The 25,000-nt window shown below is 48.6% G+C and overlaps 1 protein-coding gene across 1 annotated transcript in view; it reads left to right on the top strand.

Moving 5' to 3' along the window:
- Positions 1–25,000, top strand: part of LOC310755036 (ciliary microtubule inner protein 2A-like) — a 42,030-nt gene that overhangs the window by 13,183 nt on the left and 3,847 nt on the right. The window contains exons 3-8 of the mRNA XM_083631712.1: positions 268–593; positions 2,199–2,218; positions 2,887–3,175; positions 8,951–9,068; positions 13,092–13,186; positions 17,330–17,447. Coding sequence (XP_083487838.1) covers positions 268–593; positions 2,199–2,218; positions 2,887–3,175; positions 8,951–9,068; positions 13,092–13,186; positions 17,330–17,447 — 966 coding nt within the window. The remainder of the gene's footprint in view (positions 1–267; positions 594–2,198; positions 2,219–2,886; positions 3,176–8,950; positions 9,069–13,091; positions 13,187–17,329; positions 17,448–25,000) is intronic.

Genomic DNA, 25,000 nt, shown 5'->3' with positions numbered 1-25,000 from the left:
TTATTACATTATGTTATATTATATTGCATTGCATTACTATATTATATTACATTACATTACATTACATTACATTATATTATATTATATTATATTGCATTGCATTACTATATTATATTATATTATATTATATTATATTATATTATATTATATTATATTACATTACATTACATTACATTACATTACATTACATTATATATTACATTGCATTGCTATATTATATATTATATTATATTATATATTTTTTTATTCTCTTCTCTTCTCTTCCAGGCTTCCTCCCTCACCAGTCTTGCCTCCGCCTCCCAAACCGGCCGCCTCCTCCCTGCGCTATATCTCCCAAACCCACCATCTGCCCGGCGACAGGGGCGGAGCCCCGCCCGGCCGCCGCCCCCTGCCACCCCGGCCTCCGATTGGCCTGCGGACCCGGCTGGCGACAATTCTCTTCCTCCATTGGCGGAGACTCGAACCCGGCGCCCAGGATGTACCTCTGCCACCCGGACGTCGCCTTGGTTTGCGGGCGGGAGGAGCGGGCGCCGTGCGACGCCGGGATGGCGCTGGTCTGCGGACAGGGGTGCCGGGCGGCGCCGGGCGGGGAGGTGAGGGGCCGGTGGCGGGTTCGAATCGGGGGGTTTCGGGATTTTTTTCCAGGTTTCTAGGTTTCCGGGAGTGAGTTCTAGATTTCTGCTTGCGGGGATTTCTAGATTTCTGCTTGCGGGGATTTCTGGATTTATGGGAGTGAGTTCTAGATTTCTGCTTGCGGGGAGTTCCGGATTTTTCCCTGGTTTCTAGATTTCTGCTTGTGGGGATTTCTAGGTTTATGGGAGCGAGTTCTAGATTTCTGGGAGTGAGTTCTAGATTTCTACTTGCGGGGATTTCTGGAAGTTCTAGATTTCTGCTTGCGGGGATTTCTAGATTTGTGGAAGTGAGCTCTAGATTTCTGCTTGCGGGGATTTCTAGATTTCTGGGAGTGAGTTCTAGATTTCTGCCTGCGGGGATTTCTAGATTTCTGGGAGTGAGCTCTAGATTTCTGCTTGCGGGGATTTCTAGATTTCTGGGAGTGAGTTCTAGATTTCTGCCTGCGGGGATTTCTAGATTTCTGGGAGTGAGCTCTAGATTTCTGCTTGCGGGGATTTCTAGATTTCTGGAAGTGAGCTCTAGATTTCTGCTTGTGGGGATTTCTGGAAGTTCTAGATTTCTGCTTGTGGGGATTTCTACATTTCTGGAAGTGGGTTCTAGATTTCTGCTTGCGGGGAGTTCCAGATTTCTGGGAGTTCTAGATTTCTGCTTGCGGGGATTTCTAGATTTCTGGAAGTGAGTTCTAGATTTCTGCTTGCGGGGAATTTCCAGATTTCTGGAAGTGATCTCTAGATTTCTGCTTGCGGGGATTTCTGGAAGTGAGTTCTAGATTTCTGCTTGCAGGGAGTTCTAGATTTCTGGAAGTGAGCTCTAGATTTCTGCTTGCGGGGATTTCTGGATTTGAGTTCTAGACTTCTGCTTGCGGGGAGTTCCAGATTTTCCCTGGTTTCTAGATTTCTGCTTGCGGGGATTTCTAGGTTTCTGGGAGTGAGTTCTAGATTTCTGCTTGCGGGGAGTTCTAGATTTCTGGAAGTGAGCTCTAGATTTCTGCTTGCGGTGAGTTCTAGATTTCTGCTTGCGGGGATTTATAGATTTCTGCTTGCGGGGATTTATAGATTTCTGGAAGTGAGTTCTAGATTTCTGCTTGCGGGGAGTTCCGGATTTCCCCTGGTTTATAGATTTCTGCTTATGGGGATTTCTGGAAATGAGTTCTAGATTTTCCCTGGTCTCTAGATTTCTGCTTGCGGGGATTTCTGGATCTCTGGAAGTGAGTTCTAGATTTCTGGAAGTGAGTTATAGATTTCTGGAAGTGAGTTCTAGATTTCTGGAAGTGAGTTATAGATTTCTGCTTGCGGTGAGTTCTAGATTTCTGGAAGTGGGTTCTAGATTTCTGCTTGCGGTGAGTTCTGGATTTTCCCTGGTTTCTAAATTTCTGCTTGTGGGGATTTCTGGAAATGAGTTCTAGATTTTCCCTGGTTTCTAGATTTCTGCTTGTGGGGATTTCTAGATTTCTGCAAGTGAGTTCTAGATTGCTGCTTGCGGTGAGTTCTAGATTTCTGGGAGTTATAGATTTCTGGAGGTGAGTTCTAGGTTTCTGGGAGTGAGTTCTAGATTTCTGCTTGCAGGGATTTCTGGATTTCTGGAGGTGAGTTCTAGATTTCTGGAAGTGAGTTCTAGGTTTCTGGGAGTGAGTTCTAGATTTCTGGAAGTTAGTTCTAGATTTCTGGAGGTGAGTTCTAGATTTCTGGGAGTGAGTTCTAGATTTGCTGCTTGTGGGGAGTTCCAGTTTTTCCCTGGTTTCTAGATTTCTGCTTGCGGGGATTTCTGGAAGTTATAGATTTCTGCTTGCGGGGATTTCTAGATTTCTGGAAGTGAGTTCTAGATTTCTGCTTGCGGGGATTTCTGGAAGTGAGTTCTAGATTTCTGCTTGCGGGGATTTCTAGATTTCTGGAAGTGAGTTCTAGATTTCTGGAAGTGGGTTCTAGATTTCTGCTTGCGGGGATTTCTATAAGTGATCTCTAGATTTCTGCTTGCGGGGATTTCTATATTTCTCCTGGTGGGGATTTCTAGAATTTTTTAGGGGCTGATTTCTAGATTTCTGCTTGCGGAGATTTCTAGATTTCTTCTTGCAGGGATTTCTAGATTTCTTCTGGCGGAGATTTCTAGATTTTTCCTGATTTCTAGATTTCTCCTTGCAGGGATTTCTAGATTTCTGCTTGCTAGATTTCTCTCTATCTAGATTTCTCCTGGCGGGAATTTCTAACTATCTAGATTTCTCCTTGCAAGGATTTCTAGATTTCTCCTGATTTCTAGATTTCTCCTGGCAAGGATTTCTAGATTTCCCAAACCCACCATCTGCCCGGCGACAGGGGCGGAGCCCCGGCCGGCCGCCGCCCCCTGCCACCCCGGCCTCCGATTGGCCTGCGGACCCGGCTGGCGCCAGTTCTCCGCCTCCCTCGCCGGAGACTCGAACCCGGCGCCCAGGATGTACCTCTGCCACCCGGACGTCGCCTTGGTTTGCGGGCGGGAGGAGCGGGCGCCGTGCGACGCCGGGATGGCGCTGATCTGCGGACAGGGGTGCCGGGCGGCGCCGGGCGGGGAGGTGAGGGGCCGGTGGCGGGTTCGAATCGGGGGGTTTCGGGGTTTTTTCCCAGATTTCTGCTTGCGGGGATTTCTGGGTTTCCGGGAGTGAGTTCTAGATTTCTGCTTGCGGGGATTTCTGGAAGTGAGTTCTATCTTTCTGCTTGCGGGGATTTCTGGGAGTGAGTTCTAGATTTCTGCTTGCGGGGATTTCTGGATTTCTGGAAGTGAGTTATAGATTTCTGGAACGGAGTTCTACATTTCTGCTTGCGGTGAGTTATGGATTTCTGGGATTTATAGATTTATGGGAATGAGTTCTAGATTTCTGCTTGCGGGGATTTCTAGATTTCTGCAAGTGAGTTCTAGATTTCTGCTTGCGGTGAGTTATAGATTTCTGGGATTTCTAGATTTCTGGGAGTGGGTTCTAGATTTCTGGAAGTGAGCTCTAGATTCTGCTTGTGGGGAGTTCCAGATTTTCCCTGGTTTCTAGATTTCTGCTTGCGGGGATTTCTGGATTTCAGGAAGTGAGTTCTAGATTTTCCCCTGGTTTCTAGATTTCTGCTTGCGGGGATTTCTAGGTTTCCGGGAGTGAGTTCTAGATTTCTGCTTGCGGGGATTTCTGGGGGCGAGTTCTAGATTTCTGCTTGCGGGGAGTTCTAGATTTCTGGAGGTGAGCTCTAGATTTCTGGAAGTGAGTTCTAGATTTCTGCTTGCGGTGAGTTCTAGATTTCTGTGAGTTCTGGATTTCTGTGAGTTCTAGATTTCTGCTTGCAGGGATTTCTAGGTTTCTGGGAGCAAGTTCTAGATTTCTGCCTGCGGGGATTTCTGGATTTCTGGAAGTGAGTTCTAGATTTCTGGAAGTGAGCTCTAGATTTCTGCTTGCGCGGATTTCTAGATTTCTGGAAGTGAGTTATAGATTTCTGGAAGTGAGTTCTGGATTGCTGGAAGTCAGTTCTAGATTTCTGCTTGCGGGGATTTCTAGATTTCTGGAAGTGAGTTCTAGATTTCTGGAAGTGAGTTCTGGATTGCTGGAAGTCAGTTCTAGATTTATGCTTGCGGGGATTTCTAGATTTCTGGGGGTTAGTTCTAGATTTCTGGGAGTGAGTTCTAGATTTCTGCATGCGGGGATTTCTAGGTTTCTGGGAGTGAGTTCTAGATTTCTGCTTGCGGGGATTTCTAGATTTCTGGAAGTTATAGATTTCTGGGAGTTCTAGATTTCTGCTTGTGGGGATTTCTAGATTTTCCCTGGTTTCCAGATTTCTGCTTGCGGTGAGTTCTAGATTTCTGGAAGCGAGCTCTAGATTTCTGCTTGCGGGGATTTCTGGATTTCTGGAAGTGAGTTCTAGATTTCTGGAAGTGAGCTCTAGATTTCTGCTTGCAGGGAGTTCCAGATTTCTGGAAGTGAGCTCTAGATTCTGCTTGTGGGGAGTTCCAGATTTTCCCTGGTTTCTAGATTTCTGCTTGTGGGGATTTCTGGAAGTTCTAGATTTCTGCTTGCGGGGATTTCTAGATTTCTTGAAGTGAGTTCTAGATTTCTGGGCGTGAGTTCTAGATTTCTGCTTGCGGGGATTTCTAGATTTCTGGGAGTGAGTTATAGATTTCTGCCTGTGGGGATTTCTAGATTTCTGGAAGTGAGTTCTACATTTCTGCTTGCGGGGATTTCTGGATTTGTGGAAGTGAGCTCTAGATTTCTGCTTGCGGGGAGTTCTAGAATTCTGGAAGTGAGCTCTAGATTTCTGCTTGCGGTGAGTTCTAGATTTCTGCTTGCGGGGATTTCTGGATTTCTGGGAGTGAGTTCTAGATTTTCCCCTGGTTTCTAGATTTCTGCTTGCGGGGATTTCTAGGTTTCCGGGAGTGAGTTCTAGATTTCTGTTTGCGGGGATTTCTGGAAGTGAGTTCTAGATTTCTGCTTGCGGGGATTTCTAGGTTTCTGGAAGTGGGTTCTAGATTTCTGGAAGTGAGTTCTAGATTTCTGGACGTGAGCTCTAGATTTCTGCTTGCGGTGATTTATGGAAGTTCTAGATTTCTGCTTGTGGGGATTTCTACATTTCTGGAAGTGGGTTATAGATTTCTGGTTGCGGTGAGTTCTGGATTTTCCCTGGTTTCTAGATTTCTGCTTGCAGGGATTTCTAGATTTCTGCAAGTGAGTTCTAGATTGCTGCTTGCGGTGAGTTCTAGATTTCTGGGAGTTATAGATTTCTGGAGGTGACTTCTAGGTTTCTGGGAGTGAGTTCTAGATTTCTGCTTGCAGGGATTTCTGGATTTCTTGAGGCGAGTTCTAGATTTCTGGAAGTGAGTTCTAGGTTTCTGGAGTGAGTTCTAGATTTCTGGGAGTGAGTTCTAGATTTCTGCTTGCAGGGAGTTCCAGATTTTCCCTGGTTTCTAGATTTCTGCTTGCGGGGATTTCTGGATTTCTGGAAGTGAGTTCTAGATTTCTGCTTGCGGGGAGTTCTAGATTTCTGGAAGTGAGCTCTAGATTTCTGCTTGCGGGGAGTTCCAGATTTTCCCTGGTTTCTAGATTTCTTCTTGCAGGGATTTCTAGATTTCTTCTGGCGGAGATTTCTAGATTTTTCCTGATTTCTAGATTTCTCCTTGCAAGGATTTCTAGATTTCTCCTGATTTCTAGATTTCTCCTGGCAAGGATTTCTAGATTTCCCAAACCCACCATCTGCCCGGCGACAGGGGCGGAGCCCCGCCCGGCCGCCGCCCCCTGCCACCCCGGCCTCCGATTGGCCTGCGGACCCGGCTGGCGACAATTCTCTAATTCCATTGGCGGAGACTCGAACCCGGCGCCCAGGATGTACCTCTGCCACCCGGACGTCGCCTTGGTTTGCGGGCGGGAGGAGCGGGCGCCGTGCGACGCCGGGATGGCGCTGGTCTGCGGACAGGGGTGCCGGGCGGCGCCGGGCGGGGAGGTGAGGGGCCGGTGGCGGGTTGGAATTTGGGGGTTTTCGGGAATTTTTTTCCAGATTTCTGCTTGCGGGGAGTTCTAGATTTCTGGGAGTGAGTTCTAGGTTTCTGCTTGCAGGGATTTCTAGATTTCTGCTTGCGGAGATTTCTAGATTTCTTCTTGCAGGGATTTCTAGATTTCTCCTGGCGGAGATTTCTAGATTTCTTTCTAGATTTCTATCTAGACTTCTTTCTAGATTTCTACTTGCAGGGATTTCTAGATTTCTGGAAGGGATTTCTAGATTTCTTTCTAGATTTCTTTCTAGATTTCTATCTAGATTTCTTTCTAGATTTCTATCTAGATTTCTTTCTAGATTTCTCCTAGCAGGGATTTCTAGATTTCTACTTGCAGGGATTTCTCGATTTCCGGAAGAGATTTCTAGATTTCTCCTGGTGGGGATTTCTAGATTTCTTTCTAGATGTCTATCTAGACTTCTTTCTAGATTTCTCCTTGCGGGGATTTCTAGATTTCTTTCTAGATTTCTCCTGGTGGGGATTTCTAGATTTCTCTTTGAAAGGATGTCTAGATTTCTTCTGGCAGGGATTTCTAGATTTCTGGAAGAGATTTCTAGATTTCTCCTGGCGGGGATTTCTAGATTTCTTTCTAGATTTCTTTCTAGATTTCTCCTGGCGGGGATTTCGAGATTTCTATCTAGATTTCTACCTAGATTTCTCCTGGCAGGAATTTTTAGATTTCTTTCTAGATTTCTCCTGGTGGGGATTTCTAGATTTCTCCGGATTTCTAGATTTCTCCTGATGTTTCCTGGCCGGGATTTCTAGATTTCTACTTGCAGGGATTTCTTGATTTCTAGAAGAGATTTCTAGATTTCTCCTGGCGGGGATTTCTAGATTTCTACCTAGATTTCTTTCTAGATTTCTCCTGGCAGGAATTTTTAGATTTCTTTCTAGATTTCTACTTGCAGGGATTTCTTGATTTCTAGAAGAGATTTCTAGATTTCTCCTGGCGAGGATTTCTAGATTTCTACCTAGATTTCTCCTGTGATTTCTAGATTTCTTTCTAGATTTCTATCTAGACTTCTTCCTAGATTTCTCCTTGCAGGGATTTCTAGATTTCTACTTGCAGGGATTTATAGATTTCTGGAAGAGATTTCTAGATTTCTCGTGGCGGGGATTTCTAGATTTCTATCTAGATTTCTTTCTAGATTTCTCCTGGCAGGGATTTCTAGATTTCTATCTAGATTTCTTTCTAGATTTCTCCTGGCAGGGATTTCTAGATTTCTCTTGGCAAGGATGTCTAGATTTCTCCTGGCAGGGATTTCTAGATTTCTATCTAGATTTCTACCTAGATTTCTCCTGGTGGAGATTTCTAGATTTCTTTCTAGATTTCTATCTAGACTTCTTTCTAGATTTCTTCTGGCAGGGAGTTCTAGATTTCTCTGGATTTCTAGATTTCTCCTGATGTTTCCTGGCGGGGATTTCTAGATTTCTACTTGCAGGGATTTCTATATTTCTGGAAGAGAGTTCTAGATTTCTCCTGGCGGGGATTTCTTTCTAGATTTCTCCTGGCGGGGATTTCGAGATTTCTATCTAGATTTCTATCTAGATTTCTCCTGGCGGGGATTTCTAGATTTCTTTCTAGATTTCTATCTAGACTTCTTTCTAGATTTCTTCTGGCAGGGAGTTCTAGATTTCTCCGGATTTCCAGATTTCTCCTGAAGTTTCCTGGCAGGGATTTCTAGATTTCTACTTGCAGGGATTTCTAGATTTCTGGAAGAGATTTCTAGATTTCTCCTGGTTGGGATTTCTAGATTTCTATCTAGATTTCTTTCTAGATTTCTCCTGGTGGGGATTTCTAGATTTCTTTCTAGATTTCTTTCTAGATTTCTCCTGGCGGGGATTTCTAGATTTCTACCTAGATTTCTATCTAAACTTCTTTCTAGATTTCTCCTTGCAGGGATTTCTAGATTTCTCTTTGCAAGGATGTCTAGATTTCTTCTGGCAGGGAGTTCTAGATTTCTCCGGATTTCCAGATTTCTCCTGATGTTTCCTGGCAGGGATTTCTAGATTTCTACTTGCAGGGATTTCTAGATTTCTGGAAGCGATTTCTAGATTTCTCCTGGCGGGGATTTCTAGATTTCTATCTAGATTTCTTTCTAGATTTCTCCTTGCAGGGATTTCTAGATTTCTACTTGCGGGGATTTCTAGATTTCTGGAAGCGATTTCTAGATTTCTCCTGGCGGGGATTTCTAGATTTCTATCTAGATTTCTTGCTAGATTTCTCCTGGCAGGGATTTCTAGATCTCTACCTAGATTTCTACCTAGATTTCTCCTGGTGGAGATTTCTAGATTTCTACCTAGATTTCTATCTAGACCTCTTTCTAGATTTCTCCTGGCAGGGAGTTCTAGATTTCTCCGGATTTCCAGATTTCTCCAGATGTTTCCTGGCAGGGATTTCTAGATTTCTACTTGCAGGGATTTCTAGATTTCTGGAAGAGATTTCTAGATTTCTCCTGGCGGGGATTTCTAGATTTCTATCTAGATTTCTTTCTAGATTTCTCCTGGCAGGAATTTTTAGATTTCTTTCTAGATTTCTACTTGCAGGGATTTCTGTATTTCTGGAAGAGATTTCTAGATTTCTCCTGGCGGGGATTTCTAGATTTCTACCTAGATTTCTCCTGGTGGAGATTTCTAGATTTATTTCTAGATTTCTACCTAGACTTCTTTCTAGATTTCTCCTTGCAGGGATTTCTAGATTTCTCTTTGCAAGGATTTCTAGATTTCTCCTTGCAGGGACTTCTTGACTTCCGGAAGAGATTTCTAGATTTCTCCTGGCGGGGATTTCTGGATCCCTCTCTCTGACTCCGCCCCTCTCTGACTCCGCCCCCAGACGCCCCGGATCGAGGCCACGCCCCTCCCGCCGCCCACCGAGACGACGGACATCTGCCGCTTTGACCGCACCCCCAAGATGGACGCCCCCAACCTGGTCCAGAGGAAGGCCATTTCCGGTAGGCCCCGCCCCTTCCCCCAGAAGCCCCGCCTCTTCCTCTAGAAGCCCCGCCTCCAGCCAGAAATTACTAGATTTCTCCTTGCGGGGATTTCTAGATTTCTCATTAGATTATCTGGATTTCTCCTTGCAGGGATTTCTAGATTTCCAGAGATTTCTAGATTTCTGACAGGGATTTCTAAATCTCTCCTTGCAGCGATTTCTAGATTTCCAGAGATTTCCAGATTTCTGACAGGGATTTCTAGATCTCTCCTTGCAGGGATTTCTAGATCTCTCCTTGCAGGGATTTCTAGATTTCCAGAGATTTTTAGATTTCTGTCAGGGATTTCTAGATCTCTCCTTGCAGGGATTTCTAGATCTCTCCTTCCCATGAGGTCTAGATCTAGATTATCTGGATTTCTCCTTGCAGGGATTTGTAGATTTCTCCTTGCCTGGATTTCTAGATTTCCAGAGATTTCTATATGTCTTGTAGGAATTTCTAGATTTCTCCCTGGGAATTCTAGTTTCCTATTTGCAGGGATTTCTAGATCTCTCCTTGCAGGGATTTCTAGATTTCCAGAGATTTCTAGATTTCTGACAGGGATTTCTAGATCTCGCCCCTGAATTTCTAGATTTCTCCTTCCTGGCAGGGATTTCTAGATTTCCAGAGATTTCTAGATTTCTAGATCTCTCCTTGCAGGGATTTCTAGATTTCCAGAGATTTCTAGATTTCTGCCAGGGATTTCTAGATCTCTCCTTGCAGGGATTTCTAGATTTCCAGAGATTTCTAGATTTCTGCCAGGGATTTCTAGATCTCTCCTTGCAGGGATCTCTAGATCCCTTGTAGAAATTTATAGATTTCTTCTTGCAGGGATTTCTAGATCTCTCCTTCCCATGAGGTCTAGATCTAGATTATCTGGATTTCTCCTTGCAGGGATTTCTAGATCTCTCCTTGCAGGGATTTGTAGATTTCTCCTTCCCTGGATTTCTAGATTTCCAGAGATTTCTATATGTCTTGTAGGAATTTCTAGATTTCTCCCTGGGAATTCTAGTTTCCTATTTGCAGGGATTTCTAGATCTCTCCTTGCAGGGATTTCTTGATATTTATAGATTTCTGACAGGCATTTCTAGACTTCTCCCCTGAATTTCTAGATTTCTCCTTCCTGGGAATTCTATTTTCCTACTTGCTGGGATTTCTAGATCTCTCCTTGCAGGGATTTCTAGATTTCTGACAGGGATTTCTAGATCTCTCCCCTGAATGTCTAGATTTCTCCTTCCTGGCAGGGATTTCTAGATTTCCAGAGATTTCTAGATTTCTGACAGGGATTTCTAGATCTCTCCTTGCAGGGATCTCTAGATCTCTTGTAGAAATTTCTAGATTTCTCCTTGCAGGGATTTCTAGATCTCTCCTTCCCTGGATTTCTAGATTCCCAGAGATTTCTATATGTCTTGTAGGAATTTCTAGATTTCTCTTTGGATTCCTAGGTTTCTCCTTGTGGTGATTTATAGATTTCTCATTAGATTATCTGGATTTCTCCTTGCAGGGATTTCTAGATTTCCAGAGATTTCTAGATTTCTGTCAGGGATTTCTAGCTCTCCCCTTGCAGGGATCTCTAGATCTCTTCCCAGGATTTCTAGATCTCTTCCCTGAATTTCTAGATTTATTGGGAATTCTAGTTTCCTCCTTCCCTGAATTTCTAGATTTCTTCCCGGGAATTCTAGATTTCTAGGGCGCCTAAACTACGTTTCCCATGAATTCTAGATTCTGCCCCAGATTGGAACCCAGATTCCCGGGGTCTCGTTCTGGATTTGAACCCGGATTCCTGAGGTCTTTACTGGGATTCGAACCCGGATTCCTGGGCTCTTGACTCAAATTCGAACCCGGATTCCTGGGGTCTCGTACTGGATTCAAACCTGGATTTTTGGGGTCCTGGTCCAGATTCGAACCCGGATTCCTGGAATCTCGTTCTGGATTCAAACCCGGATTCCTGGGCTCTTGACTCAAATTCGAACCCGGATTGCTGGGGTTTTGCCCTAGATTCGAACCCGGATTCCAGGAATCTCGTTCTGGATTCGAACCCAGATTCAAACCTGGATCTTTGGGGTCCTGGCCAAGATTCGAACCCGGATTCCTGGGGTCTTTACTGGGATTCAAACCCAGATTCCTGGGCAATTGACTCAAATTCGAACCCGGATTGCTGGGGTTTTGCCCTAGATTCGAACCCGGATTCCTGGAATCTCGTTCTGGATTCGAACCCGGATTCAAACCTGGATTTTTGGGGTCCTGCTCCAGATTCTAGGGCGCCTGAACTACATTTCCCGGGGATTCTAGATTTCTAGGGCGCCTGAACTACGTTTCCTGTGAATTCTAGATTCTGCCACAGATTCGAACCCAGATTCAAACCTGGATTCTTGGGGTCCTGGCCCAGATTCGAACCCGGATTCCTGGGGTCTTTACTGGGATTCGAACCCGGATTCCTGGGGTCTTTACTGGGATTCGAACCCAGATTCCTGGGGTCTCGTTCTGGATTTGAACCCGGATTCCTGGGGTTTTTACTGGGATTCGAACCCAGATTCCTGGGCTCTTGACTCAAATTCGAACCCGGATTCCTGGAATCTCGTTCTGGAATCGAACCCAGATTCAAACCTGGATTTTTGGGGTCCTGCTCCAGATTCTAGGGCGCCTGAACTACGTTTCCCGTGAATTATAGATTCTGCCCCAGATTCCTGGGGTCTCGTTCTGGATTCGAACCCAGATTCCTGGGGTCTCGTTCTGGATTCGAACCCGGATTCCTGGGGTCTTTACTGGGATTCGAACCCAGATTCCTGGAGTCTCGTTCTGGATTCGAACCCGGATTCCTGGGGTCTTTACTGGGATTCGAACCCAGATTCCTGGGGTCTCGTACTGGATTCAAACCTGGATTCCTGGAATCTCGTTCTGGAATCGAACCCAGATTCAAACCTGGATTTTTGGGGTCCTGCTCCAGATTCTAGGGCGCCTAAACTATATTTCCCATGAATTCTAGATTCACGGGAAACGTAGTTCAGGCGCCTTAGAAATCTAGAATCCCCGGGAAATGTAGTTCAGGCGCCCTAGAAATCTAGAATCCCCGGGAAACGTAGTTCAGGCGCCCTAGAAATCTAAAATTCACGGGAAATGTAGTTCAGGAGCCCTAGAAATCTAGAATCCCCGGGAAACGTAGTTCAGGCGCCCTAGAAATCTAAAATTCACGGGAAATGTAGTTCAGGAGCCCTAGAAATCTAGAATTCCCAGGAAGAAGGAAACTAGAATTCCCAGGAAGGAGAAATCTAGAAATTCAGGGGAGGAATCTAGAATCACCGGAAAATGTAGTTCAGGCGCTGTAGAAATCTAGAATCCCCGGGAAACGTAGTTCAGGCGCCATTAGAAATCTAGAATTCACGGGAAATGTAGTTCAGGCGCCCTAGAAATCTAGAATCCCCGGGAAACGTAGTTCAGGCGCCCTAGAAATCTAGAATCCCTGGGAAAAAAATTCAGGGAAACTAGAATTCCCAGGAAAAAATCTAGAAAATCAGGGGAGGAAACTAGAATTCCCAGGAAAAAATCTAGAAATTCAGGGGAGGAAACTAGAATTCCCAGGAAGGAGAAATCTAGAAAATCAGGGGAGGAAACTAGAATTCCCAGGAAGGAGAAATCTAGAAATTCAGGGGAGGAAACTAGAATTCCCAGGAAAAAAATCTAGAAATTCAGGGGAGGAAACTAGAATTCCCAGGAAGAAATCTAGAAATTCATGGAAACTAGAATTCCCTGCAAGGAGAAATCTAGAAATTCAGGGGAGGAAACTAGAATTCCCAGGAAGAAATCTAGAAATTTATGAGAGGAAACTATAATTCCCAGGAAGTTCTAGAAATTCAGGGCAGGAAACTAGAATTCACGGGAAACGTAGTTCAGGCGCCCTAGAAATCTAGAATTCACGGGAATTATAGTTCAGGCGCCCTAGAAATCTAGGAATTCTGGGAGTTCTGGGTTCAAGGGCGCCCTGAAAACTACGTTTCCCGCCCGCAGGCTACACCGGCTACATCCCTCGCTCCCCGTGGATCATGGGAGAAAACTACACCACCGGGGTCAAGGGCGCCATGGACGAGTTCGACCGCAACCAGGTGCGCGCGCTACAACTCCCGGGAGGCGCCGGCGCCCGGTTCTAGATCCGGGGATGAGGTCGGGATCCGGATCCGGGGTCAAATCCAGATCCGGGGAAGGGGGTCAGGCTGGATGAGCCGCCAACCCGCACGCTACAACTCCCAGGCGCCCGGTTCTAGATCTGGATCTGGGGAAAAGGTCTGGATCTGGGGGGGGAATCCGGATCTGGGGGAAAGGTCTGGATCCGGATCCGGGGTCAAGTCCAGATCTTGATAGGGGGTCTGTCTAGATGACCGGCCAACCCGTGCGCTACAACTCCCAGGGTCTCATTTTGATTCGAACCTGGATTCCTGGGGTTTTTACTGGGATTCGAACCCAGATTCCTAGGGTCTCGTTTTGAATTCGAACCCGGATTCCTGGGGTTTTGACTCAAATTCGAACCCAGATCCCTGGGGTTTTGCCCCAGATTCGAACCCGGATTCCTGGGGTCTCGTTCTGGATTCGAACCCGGATTCCTGTGGTCCTGCTCCAGATTCGAACCCGGATTCCTGGGGTTTTGACTCAAATTCGAACCCGGATTCCTGGTGTCTTTACTGGGATTTGAACCCGGATTCTTGGGGTCTTGACTCAGATTCGAACCCGGATTGCTGGGGTTTTGCCCCGGAGTCGAACCTGGATTCCTGGAGTCTCGTTCTGGATTCGAACCCGGATTCCTGGAGTCTCGTTTTGAATTCGAACCCAGATTTGAACCCGGATTCCTGGGGTTTTGCCCCGGATTCGAACCCGGATTCCTGGGCAATTGACTCAGATTCGAACCCGGATTCCTGGGGTTTTGCCCCGGATTCAAACCCGGATTCCTGGTGTCTTTACTGGGATTTGAACCCGGATTCTTGGGGTCTTGACTCAAATTCGAACCCGGATTCCTGGGGTTTTGCCCCGGATTCGAACCCGGATTCCTGTGGTCCTGCCCCAGATTCGAACCCGGATTCCTGGGCAATTGACTCAAATTCAAACCTGGATTCCTGGGGTTTTTACTGGGATTCGAACCCAGATTCCTAGGGTCTCGTTTTGAATTCGAACCCAGATTCCAACCCGGATTCCTGGGCAATTGACTCAAATTCGAACCCGGATTCCTGGGCAATTGACTCAAATTCAAACCCGGATTCCTGGGCAATTGATTCAAATTCGAACCCGGATTCCTGGGCTCTTGACTCAAATTCGAACCCGGATTCCTGGGCTCTTGACTCAAATTCGAACCCGGATTCCTGGAGTCTCGTTCTGGATTCGAACCTGGATTCCTGGGGTTTTTACTGGGATTCGAACCCAGATTCCTAGGGTCTCGTTTTGAATTCGAACCCAGATTCGAACCCGGATTCCTGGGCAATTGACTCAAATTCGAACCCAGATTCCTGGTGTCTTTACTGGGATTTGAACCTGGATTCTTGGGGTCTTGACTCAAATTCGAACCCGGATTCCTGGGGTTTTGCCCCAGATTCGAACCCGGATTCCTGGTGTCTTTACTGGGATTTGAACCCGGATTCTTGGGGTTTTGACTCAAATTCGAACCCGGATTCCTGGGGTTTTGCCCCAGATTCGAACCCGGATTCCTGGTGTCTTTACTGGGATTCGAACCCGGATTCTTGGGGTCTTGACTCAAATTCGAACCCGGATTCCTGGGGTTTTGCCCCAGATTCGAACCCGGATTCCTGGTGTCTTTACTGGGATTTGAACCCGGATTCTTGGGGTCTTGACTCAAATTCGAACCCGGATCCCTGGGGTTTTGCCCCAGATTCGAACCCGGATTCCTGGTGTCTTTACTGGGATTTGAACCCGGATTCTTGGGGTCTTGACTCAAATTCGAACCCGGATTCCTGGGGTTTTGCCCCAGATTCGAACCCGGATTCCTGGGGTTTTTACTGGGATTTGAACCCGGATTCCTGGGGTTTTGACTCAAATTCGAACCCGGATTCCTGGGGTTTTGGCCCAGATTCGAACCCGGATTCCTGGTGTCTTTACTGGGATTTGAACCCGGATTCTTGGGGTCTTGACTCAAATTCGAACCCGGATTCTTGGGGTCTTGACTCAAATTCGAACCCGGATTCCTGGGGTTTTGGCCCAGATTCGAACCCGGATTCCTGGTGTCTTTACTGGGATTTGAACCCGGATTCTTGGGCTCTTGACACAAATTCGAACCCGGATTCCTGGGGTTTTGCCCCGGATTCGAACCCGGATTCCTGGTGTCTTTACTGGGATTCGAACCCGGATTGCTGGGCTCTTGACTCAAATTCGAACCCGGATTCCTGGAGTCTCGTTCTGGATTCGAACCCAGATTCCTAGGGTCTCGTTTTGAATTCGAACCCAGATTCGAACCCGGATTCCTGGGCTCTTGACTCAAATTCGAACCCGGATTCCTGGGCAATTGACTCAAATTCGAACCCGGTTTCCTGGGGTTTTTCCCGATTCGAACCCGGATTCCTGGGCTCTTGACTCAAATTCGAACCCGGATTGCTAGGGTTTCGCCCCGGAATCGAACCCGGATTCCTGGAGTCTCGTTCTGGATTCGAACCCGGATTCCTGGGGTTTTGCCGCACATTCGAACCCGGATTCCTGGGCAATTGACTCAAATTCGTTTTGAATTTGAACCCAGATTTGAACCCGGATTCCTGGGGTTTTGACTCAAATTCGAACCCGGATTCCTGGGGTTTTGACTCAAATTCGAACCCGGATTCCTGGGGTTTTGACTCAAATTCGAACCCGGATTGCTGGGGTTTTTCCCGATTCGAACCCGGATTCCTGGGGTTTTGACTCAAATTCGAACCCGGATTCCTGGGGTTTTGCCCCAGATTCGAACCCGGATTCCTGGTGTCTTTACTGGGATTTGAACCCAGATTCCTGGGGTTTTGACTCAAATTCGAACCCGGATTCCTGGGGTTTTGCCCCGGATTCGAACCCGGATTCCTGGTGTCTTTACTGGGATTTGAACCCGGATTCTTGGGGTCTTGACTCAAATTCGAACCCGGATTCCTGGTGTCTTTACTGGGATTTGAACCCGGATTCCTGGGGTTTTGACTCAAATTCGAATCCGGATTCCTGGGGTTTTGCCCCGGAGTCGAACCCGGATTCCTGGAGTCTCGTTCTGGATTCGAACCCGGATTCCTGGAGTCTCGTTTTGAATTCGAACCCAGATTTGAACCCGGATTCCTGGGGTTTTGACTCAAATTCGAACCCAGATCCCTGGGGTTTTGACTCAAATTCGAACCCAGATCCCTGGGGTTTTGCCCCAGATTCGAACCCGGATTCCGGCGCCCGGTTCTAGATCTGGGAACAAGGTCTGGATCCGGATACGGGGTCAAATCCAGATCCGGATGGGGAAGGTCCGGATCCGGGTTCAAACCGGAGGACCCGGCGCCACCGAATGCTACGACTCCCAGCCGCCCGGTTCTCGATCTGGATCCGGGTACAAGGTCTGAATCCGGATCCAGACTTGACCCGGGTCAAGTCCGGATCCGGATCTGGGGGCAAATCTGGATCCGGGTTCAAGGTGGAGGACCAGGCGCCGCCGCGCGCTACAACTCCCAGGCGCCCGGTTCTAGATCCGGGGGGAAAGGTCTGGATCCGAATCCGGGGATCTGGTCTGGATCCGGATCCGGGGTCAAATCCAGATCTTGAAAGGGGATCAGGCTAGATGACCCGTCGACCCGCGCGCTACAACTCCCAGGCGCCCGATTCTCGATCCGGATCCAGGGGAAAGGTCTGGATCCGGATCCGGGGAACTGGTCTGGATCCGGATCCGGGGTCAAATCCAGATCTTGAAAGGGGGTCAGTCTAGATTAACCACCAACCCGCGCGCTACAACTCCCAGGCGCCCGGTTCTCGATCCGGATCCGGGTTCAAAATCCGGGGAATAGGTCTGGATCTGGATCCGGGGTCAAATCCAGATCTTGATCGGGAGTCAGTCTAGATGACCTGCCAATCCGCGCGCTACAACTCCCAGGCGCCCGGTTCTAGATCTGGATCCGGGTTCAAAATCCGGGGACAAGGTCTGGATCCGGATCCGGGGTCAAATCCAGATCTTGAAAGGGGGTCAGTCTAGATGAGCCGCCAACCCGCGCGCTACAACTCCCAGGCGCTCGAACCCTGAGCCGGGTCTTTTCTCCCTGCAGGAAATGCTGAGGAGTCCAATGTATAGTTTTGGAAAGCGGCTGCCAAGCACCTATTGGCCCAATAATCAGATTTACACCAGCGGAGGATTGATGCCGTTTTACACCGGATTTGTGCCCAGTAAGTCGGGGGGTGGACTCCAATTCGAACCCGGATTGCTGGGGTTTTGCCCCGGATTCGAACCCGGATTCCTTGGGTCTCGTTCTGGATTCGAACCCGGGTTCCTGGGGTCTCGTTCTGGAATCGAACCCGGATTCCTGGGGTCCTGCTCCAGATTCGAACCCGGATTCCTGGGGTCCTGGCCCAGATTCGAACCCGGATTCCTGGAGTCTCGTTTTGAATTCGAACCCAGATTGAAACCTGGATTCCTGGGGTCTTGACTCAAATTCGAACCCGGATTGCTGGGGTTTTGCTCCGGATTCGAACCCGGATTCCTGGGGTCTCGTTTTGAATTCGAACCCGGATTCCTGGAGTCTCGTTCTGGGTTCGAACCCGGATTCCTGTGGTCCTGCTCCAGATTCGAACCCGGATTCCTGTGGTCCTGCTCCAGATTCGAACCCGGATTCCTGGGGTCCTGGCCCAGATTCAAACCCGGATTCCTGGGGTCTTGACTCAAATTCGAACCCGGATTGCTGGGGTTTTGCCCTGGATTCGAACCCGGATTCCTGGAGTCTCGTTTTGGATTCGAACCGGGATTCCTGGGGTCTTTACTGAGATTCGAACCCGGATTCCTGGGCTCTTGACTCCAATTCGAACCCGGATTCCTGGGGTCTCATTCTGGATTCGAACCCAGATTCAAACCTGGATTTTTGGGATCCTGGCCAAGATTCGAACCCGGATTCCTGGGGTCTTGACTCAAATTCGAACCCGGATTGCTGGGGTGTTGCCCCGGATTCGAACCCGGATTCCTGGAGTCTCATTCTGGATTCGAACCCAGATTCAAACCCGGATTCTTGGGGTCCTGGCTGAGATTCGAACCCGGATTGCTGGGGTTTTGCCCTAAATTCGAACTGGAATTCCTGGGGTCTCGTTTTGAATTCGAACCCAGATTCAAACCTGGATTCTTGGGGTCCTGGCCAAGATTCGAACCCGGATTCTTGGGGTCTCGTACTGGATTCGAACCCGGATTCCTGGGGTCTTGACCCAAATTCGAACCCGGATTCCTGGAGTCTCGTTCTGGATTCGAACCCAGATTCAAACCTGGATTCTTGGGGTCCTGGCCAAGATTCGAACCTGGATTCTTGGGGTCCTGGCCAAGATTCGAACCCGGATTCCTGGGGTCTTGACCCAAATTCGAACCCAGATTCCTGGGGTTTTGTCCTGGGTTCAAACCCAGATTCCTGGGGTCTTTACTGGGATTCGAACCCAGATACCTGTGGTCCTGTTCCAGATTCGAACCCGGATTCCTGGGCAATTGACTCAAATTCGAACCTGGATTCCTGGGGTTTTGCCCCAGATTCAAACCCAGATTCCTGGGGTCTCGTTTTGAATTCAAACCCAGATTCAAACCTGGATTCTTGGGGTCCTGGCCCAAATTCGAACCCAGATTCCTGGGGTCTCGTTCTGGATTCGAACCCAGATTCAAACCCGGATTCTTGGGGTCCTGGACCAAATTCGAACCCGGATTCCTGGGGTCTTGACGCAAATTCGAACCCGGATTGCTGGGGTTTTGCCCCATATTCGAACCCGGATTCCTTGGGTCTCGTTCTGGGTTCGAACCCGGATTCCTGGGGTCTCGTTCTGGATTTGAACCCGGATTCCTGGGGTCTTTACTGGGAATCCAACCCGGATTCCTGGGCTCTTGACTCAAATTCGAACCCGGATTCCTGGGGTCTCGTTTTGAATTCGAACCCAGATTCGAACCCGGATTCCTGGGGTCTTGACTCAAATTTGAACCCGGATTGCTGGGGTTTTGCCCCGGATTCGAACCCGGATTCCTGGAATCTCGTTCTGGATTCGAACCCGGATTCCTGGGGTCTTTACTGGGATTTGAACCCGGATTCCTGGGCTCTTGACTCAAATTCGAACCCGGATTCCTGTGGTCTTGACTGGGATTCGAACCCGGATTCCTGGGGTCTCGTTCTGGATTCGAACCCAGATTCAAACCTGGATTCTTGGGGTCCTGGCTGAGATTCGAAACCGGATTCCTGGGCTCTTGACTCAAATTTGAACCCAGATTCCTGGGGTTTTGCCCCAGATTCGAACCCTGATTCCTGGAGTCTCGTTCTGGATTCGAACCCGGATTCCTGGAGTCTTGTTCTGGATTCGAATTCGGATTCCTGGGGTATTGTCCTGAATTCGAACCCAGATTCAAACCTGGATTTTTGGGGTCCTGCTCCAGATTCAAACCCGGATTCCTGGGGTCTCGTTCTGGATTCGAACCCAGATTCAAACCCGGATTCCTGGGGTCTTTACTGGGATTTGAACCCGGATTCTTGGGGTAGTGTCCTGAATTTGAACCCAGATTCGAACCCGGATTCCTGGGGTCTCGTTTTGAATTCAAACCCAGATTCGAACCCGGATTCCTGGGGTCTTGACTCAAATTTAAACCCAGATTGCTGGGGTTTTGCCCCGGATTCGAACTGGGATTCCTGTAGTCTCGTTCTGGATTCGAACCCGGATTCCTGGGGTCTTTATTGGGATTCGAACCCAGATTCTTGGGTCTCGTTTTGAATTCGAACCCGGATTCCTGGGGTCTTTACTGGGATTCAAACCCGGATTCGAACCCGGATTGCTGGGGTTTTGCCCCGGATTTGAACCCGGATTCCTGGAGTCTCGTTCTGGATTCGATCCCGGATTCCTGGGCAATTGACTCAAATTCGAACCCGGATTCCTGGGGTCTCGTTTTAAATTCGAACCCTGATTCAAACCTGGATTCTTGGGGTCCTGGCCCAGATTCGAACCTGGATTCCTGGGCTCTTGACCCAAATTTGAACCCAGATTCCTGGGGTTTTGTCCTGGGTTCAAACCCAGATTCCTGGGGTCTTTACTGGGATTCGAACCCGGATTCCTGGGGTCTCGTTTTGAATTTGAACCCGGATTCCTGGGGTTTTGCCCCAGATTCGAACCTGGATTCCTGGGGTCTTTACTGGGATTTGAACCCGGATTCCTGGGGTCTTGTTTTGAATTTGAACCCAGATTCAAACCTGGATTCTTGAGGTCCTGGCCCAGATTCGAACCCGGATTCCTGGGGTCTTGACTCAAATTCGTACCAGGATTGCTAGGGTTTTGCCCCGGAATTGAACCCGGATTCCTGGAGTCTCGTTCTGGATTCGAGCCCGGATTACTGGGGTTTTGACTCAAATTCAAACCCGGATTCCTGGGGTCTCGTTTTGAATTCGAACCAAGATTCGAACCCGGATTCCTGGAGTCTCGTCCTGGATTCAAACCCAGATCCAAACCCGGATTCCTGGGGTCTTTACTGGGATTTGAACCCGGATTCCTGGGGTCTTGACTCAAATTCGAACCCAGATTCCTGGGGTTTTGCCCCAGATTCGAACCTGGATTCCTGGGGTCTCGTTCTGGATTCGAACCCAGATTCCTGGGGTTTTGCCCTGGATTCGAACCCGGATTCCTGGGGTCTTTACTGGGATTCGAACCCGGATTCCTGGGCTCTTGACTCAAATTCGAACCCGGATTCCTGTGGTCTCGTTTTGAATTCGAACCCAGATTCGAACCTGGATTCCTGGGGTCTTGACTCAAATTTGAACCCGGATTGCTGGGGTTTTGCCCCGGATTCGAACCCGGATTCCTGGGGTCTTTACTGGGATTCGAACCTGGATTCCTGGGCTCTTGACTCAAATTCGAAACCAAATTGCTGGGGTTTTTCCACAGATTCGAACCCGGATTCCTGGGGTCTTTACTGGGATTTGAACCCAGATTCCTGGGGTCTTGTACTGGATTTGAACCCGGATTCCTGGGGTCTTGACTCAAATTCGAACTCGGATTCCTGGGGTTTTGCCCTGGATTCGAACCCGGATTCCTGGGGTCTCATTCTGGATTCGAACCTGGATTCCTGGGGTCTTTACTGGGATTCGAACCCGGATTCCTGGGGTCTCGTTCTGGATTCGAACCCAGATTCAAACCCGGATTCCTGGGGTCTCGTTTTGAATTCGAACCCAGATTCAAACCTGGATTCTTGGGGTCCTGGCCCAGATTAGAACCTGGATTCCTGGGGTCTTGACTCAAATTCGAACCCGGATTGCTAGGGTTTTGCCCCGGATTCGAACCCGGATTCCTGGGGTCTTTACTGGGATTCGAACCCGGATTGCTGGGCTCTCGTTCTGGATTCGAAGCAAGATTGAAACCTGGATTCTTGGGGTCCTGGCCCAGATTCGAACCCGGATTCCTGGGGTCTTGACTCAAATTCGAACCCAGATTCCTGGGGTTTTGCCCCAGATTCGAACCTGGATTCCTGGGGTCTCGTTCTGGATTCGAACCCAGATTCCTGGGGTTTTGCCCTGGATTCGAACCCGGATTCCTGGGGTCTCATTCTGGATTCGAACCTGGATTCCTGGGGTCTTTACTGGGATTCGAACCCGGATTCCTGGGCTCTTGACTCAAATTCGAACCCGGATTCCTGTGGTCTCGTTTTGAATTCGAACCCAGATTCGAACCTGGATTCCTGGGGTCTTGACTCAAATTTGAACCCGGATTGCTGGGGTTTTGCCCCGGATTCGAACCCGGATTCCTGGGGTCTTTACTGGGATTCGAACCCGGATTCCTGGGCTCTTGACTCAAATTCGAAACCAAATTGCTGGGGTTTTTCCACAGATTCGAACCCGGATTCCTGGGGTCTTTACTGGGATTTGAACCCAGATTCCTGGGGTCTTGTACTGGATTTGAACCCGGATTCCTGGGGTTTTGACTCAAATTCAAACCCAGATTCCTGGAGTTTTGCATGAGATTCCAACCCAGATTCCTGGAGTCTCGTTCTGGATTCGAACCCGGATTCCTGGGGTATTGTCCTGAATTTGAACCCAGATTCAAACCTGGATTTTTGGGGTCCTGCTCCAAATTCGAACCCGGATTCCTGGTGTCCTGCTTCAGATTCAAACCCGGATTCCTGGGGAATTGACTCAAATTCGAACCCGGATTGCTGGGGTTTTGCCTGATACGAACCCGGATTGCTGGGGTCTTTACTGGGATTCGAACCCGGATTCCTGGGCTCTTGACTCAAATTCGAACCCGGATTCCTGGGGTCTCGTTTTGAATTCGAACCCAGATTCCTGGACAATTGACTCAAATTCGAACCCAGGTTTTGTCCTGGGTTCAAACCCAGGTTCCTGGTATCTTTACTGGGATTCGAACACGGATTCCTGTGGTTCTGCTCCAGACTCGAACCCGGATTACTGGGCAATTGACTCAAATTCGAACCCTGATTGCTGGGATTTTGCCCCCGATTCGAACCCAGATTCCTGGAGTCTCGTTCTGGATTTGAACCCGGATTCCTGGGGTCTTGACTCAAATTCGAACCCGGATCGCTGGGGTTTTGCCCCGGATTCGAACCCGGATTCCTGGGGTCTCGTTCTGGATTCGAACCCAGATTCCTGTGGTCCTGCTCCAGATTCGAACCTGGATTCCTGGGGTCTCGTTCTGGATTCGAACCCAGATTCAAACCTGTATTCTTTGGGACCTGGTTCAGATTCGAACCCAGATTCCTGGGGTCCTGGCCCAAATTCGAATCCGGATTCCTGGGGTTTTGCCCCGGATTCAAACCCAGATTTCTGGGCAATTGACTCAAATTCGAACCCGGATTCCTGGAGTCTTTACTGGGATTCGAACCCGGATTCCTGGAGTCTTTACTGGGATTCGAACCCAGATTCCTGGAGTCTCATTCTGAATTCGAACCCAGATTCAAACCTGGATTCTTGGGGTCCTGCTCCAGATTCGAATCCGGATTCCTGGAGTCTCGTTCTGGATTCGAACCCGGATTCCTGGGGTCTTTACTGGGATTCGAACCCAGATTCCTGGGCTCTTGACTCAAATTCGAACCCGGATCGCTGGGGTTTTGCCCCGGATTCGAACCCGGATTCCTGGGGTCTTTACTGGGATTCGAACCCAGATTCCTGGGCTCTTGACTCAAATTCGAACCCGGATCGCTGGGGTTTTGCCCCGGATTCGAACCCGGATTCCTGGGGTCTCGTTCTGGATTCAAACCCAGATTCAAACCCGGATTCCTGGGGTCTTTACTGGGATTCGAACCCAGATTCCTGGGGTCTCGTTTTGAATTCGAACCCGGATTCAAATCTGGATTCTTGGGGTCCTGGCCCAGATTCGAACCCGGATTCCTGGGGTTTTGACTCAAATTCAAACCCAGATTCCTGGGGTTTTCCCCCCACATTTGAACCCGGATTCCTGGGGTTTTGCCCCAGATTCGAACCCGGATTCCTGGGGTCTAGTTTTGAATTCAAACCCGGATTCCTGTGGTCCTGCTCCAGATTCGAACCCGGATTCCTGGGGTCTTGACTCAAATTCAAACCCAGGTTCCTGGGGTTTTGCCCGAAATTTGAACCCGGATTCCTGTGGTCCTGCTCCAGATTCGAACCCGGATTCCTGGGGTCTTTACTGGGATTCAAACCCAGATTCCTAGGGTCTCGTTATGAATTCGAACCCTGATTCCTGGGGTATTGTCCTGAATTCGAACCCAGATTCAAACCTGGATTTTTGGGGTCCTGGCCCAGATTCGAACCCGGATTCCTCGGGTCTCGTTCTGGGTTCAAACCCGGATTCCTGGAGTCTCGTTCTGGATTCGAACCCAGATTCAAACCCGGATTCCTGGGGTCTTTACTGGGATTCGAACCCGGATTCCTGGGGTCTGGACTCAAATTCGAACCCGGATTGCTGGGGTTTTGCCCCGGATTCGAACCCGGATTCCTTGGGTCTCGTTCTGGATTCGAACCCAGATTCAAACCTGGATTCTTGGGGTCCTGGCCCAGATTCAAACCCGGATTCCTGGGGTTTTGACTCAAATTCGAACCCGGATTGCTGGGGTTTTGCCCCAGATTCGAACCTGGATTCCTGGGGTCTCGTTTTGAATTCGAACACAGATTCAAACCTGGATTCTTGGGGTCCTGGCCCAGATTCGAACCCAGATTCCTGGGGTTTTGACTCAAATTCGAACCCGGATTGCTGGGGTTTTGCCCCGGATTCAAACCCGGATTCCTGGGGTCTCGTTTTGAATTCGAACCCGGATTCCTGAGGTATTGTCCTGAATTCGAACCCAGATTCAAACCTGGATTCTTGGGGTCCTGGCCTGGATTCGAACCCGGATTCCTGCGGTCTTGACTCAAATTCGAACCCGGATTGCTGGGGTTTTGCCCTGGATTCGAACCCGAATTCCTGTGGTCCTGCTCCAGATTCGAACCCGGATTCCTGGAGTCTCGTTCCGGATTCGAACCCGGATTCCTGTGGTCCTATTCCAGATTCGAACCCAGACTCCTGGGGTCTCATTCTGGATTCGAACCCAGATTCAAACCCGGATTCCTGGGGTCTTGACTCAAATTTGAAACCGGATTCCTGGGGTTTTGCCCCAGATTCGAACCTGGATTCCTGGGGTCTTTACTGGGATTTGAACCCGGATTCCTGGGGTCTTTACTGGGATTTGAACCCGGATTCCTGGGGTCTTTACTGGGATTCGAACCCGGATTCCTGGGCTCTTGACTCAAATTCGA

The sequence above is a fragment of the Podarcis filfolensis genome (genome assembly GCF_964270895.1).
Source record: "Podarcis filfolensis genome assembly, contig: HAP1_SCAFFOLD_100, whole genome shotgun sequence".
NCBI lineage: Eukaryota > Metazoa > Chordata > Lepidosauria > Squamata > Lacertidae > Podarcis > Podarcis filfolensis.
The sequence above is the reverse complement of the archived record's forward strand: the minus strand, read 5'-3'. Positions and strand labels throughout refer to the sequence as shown.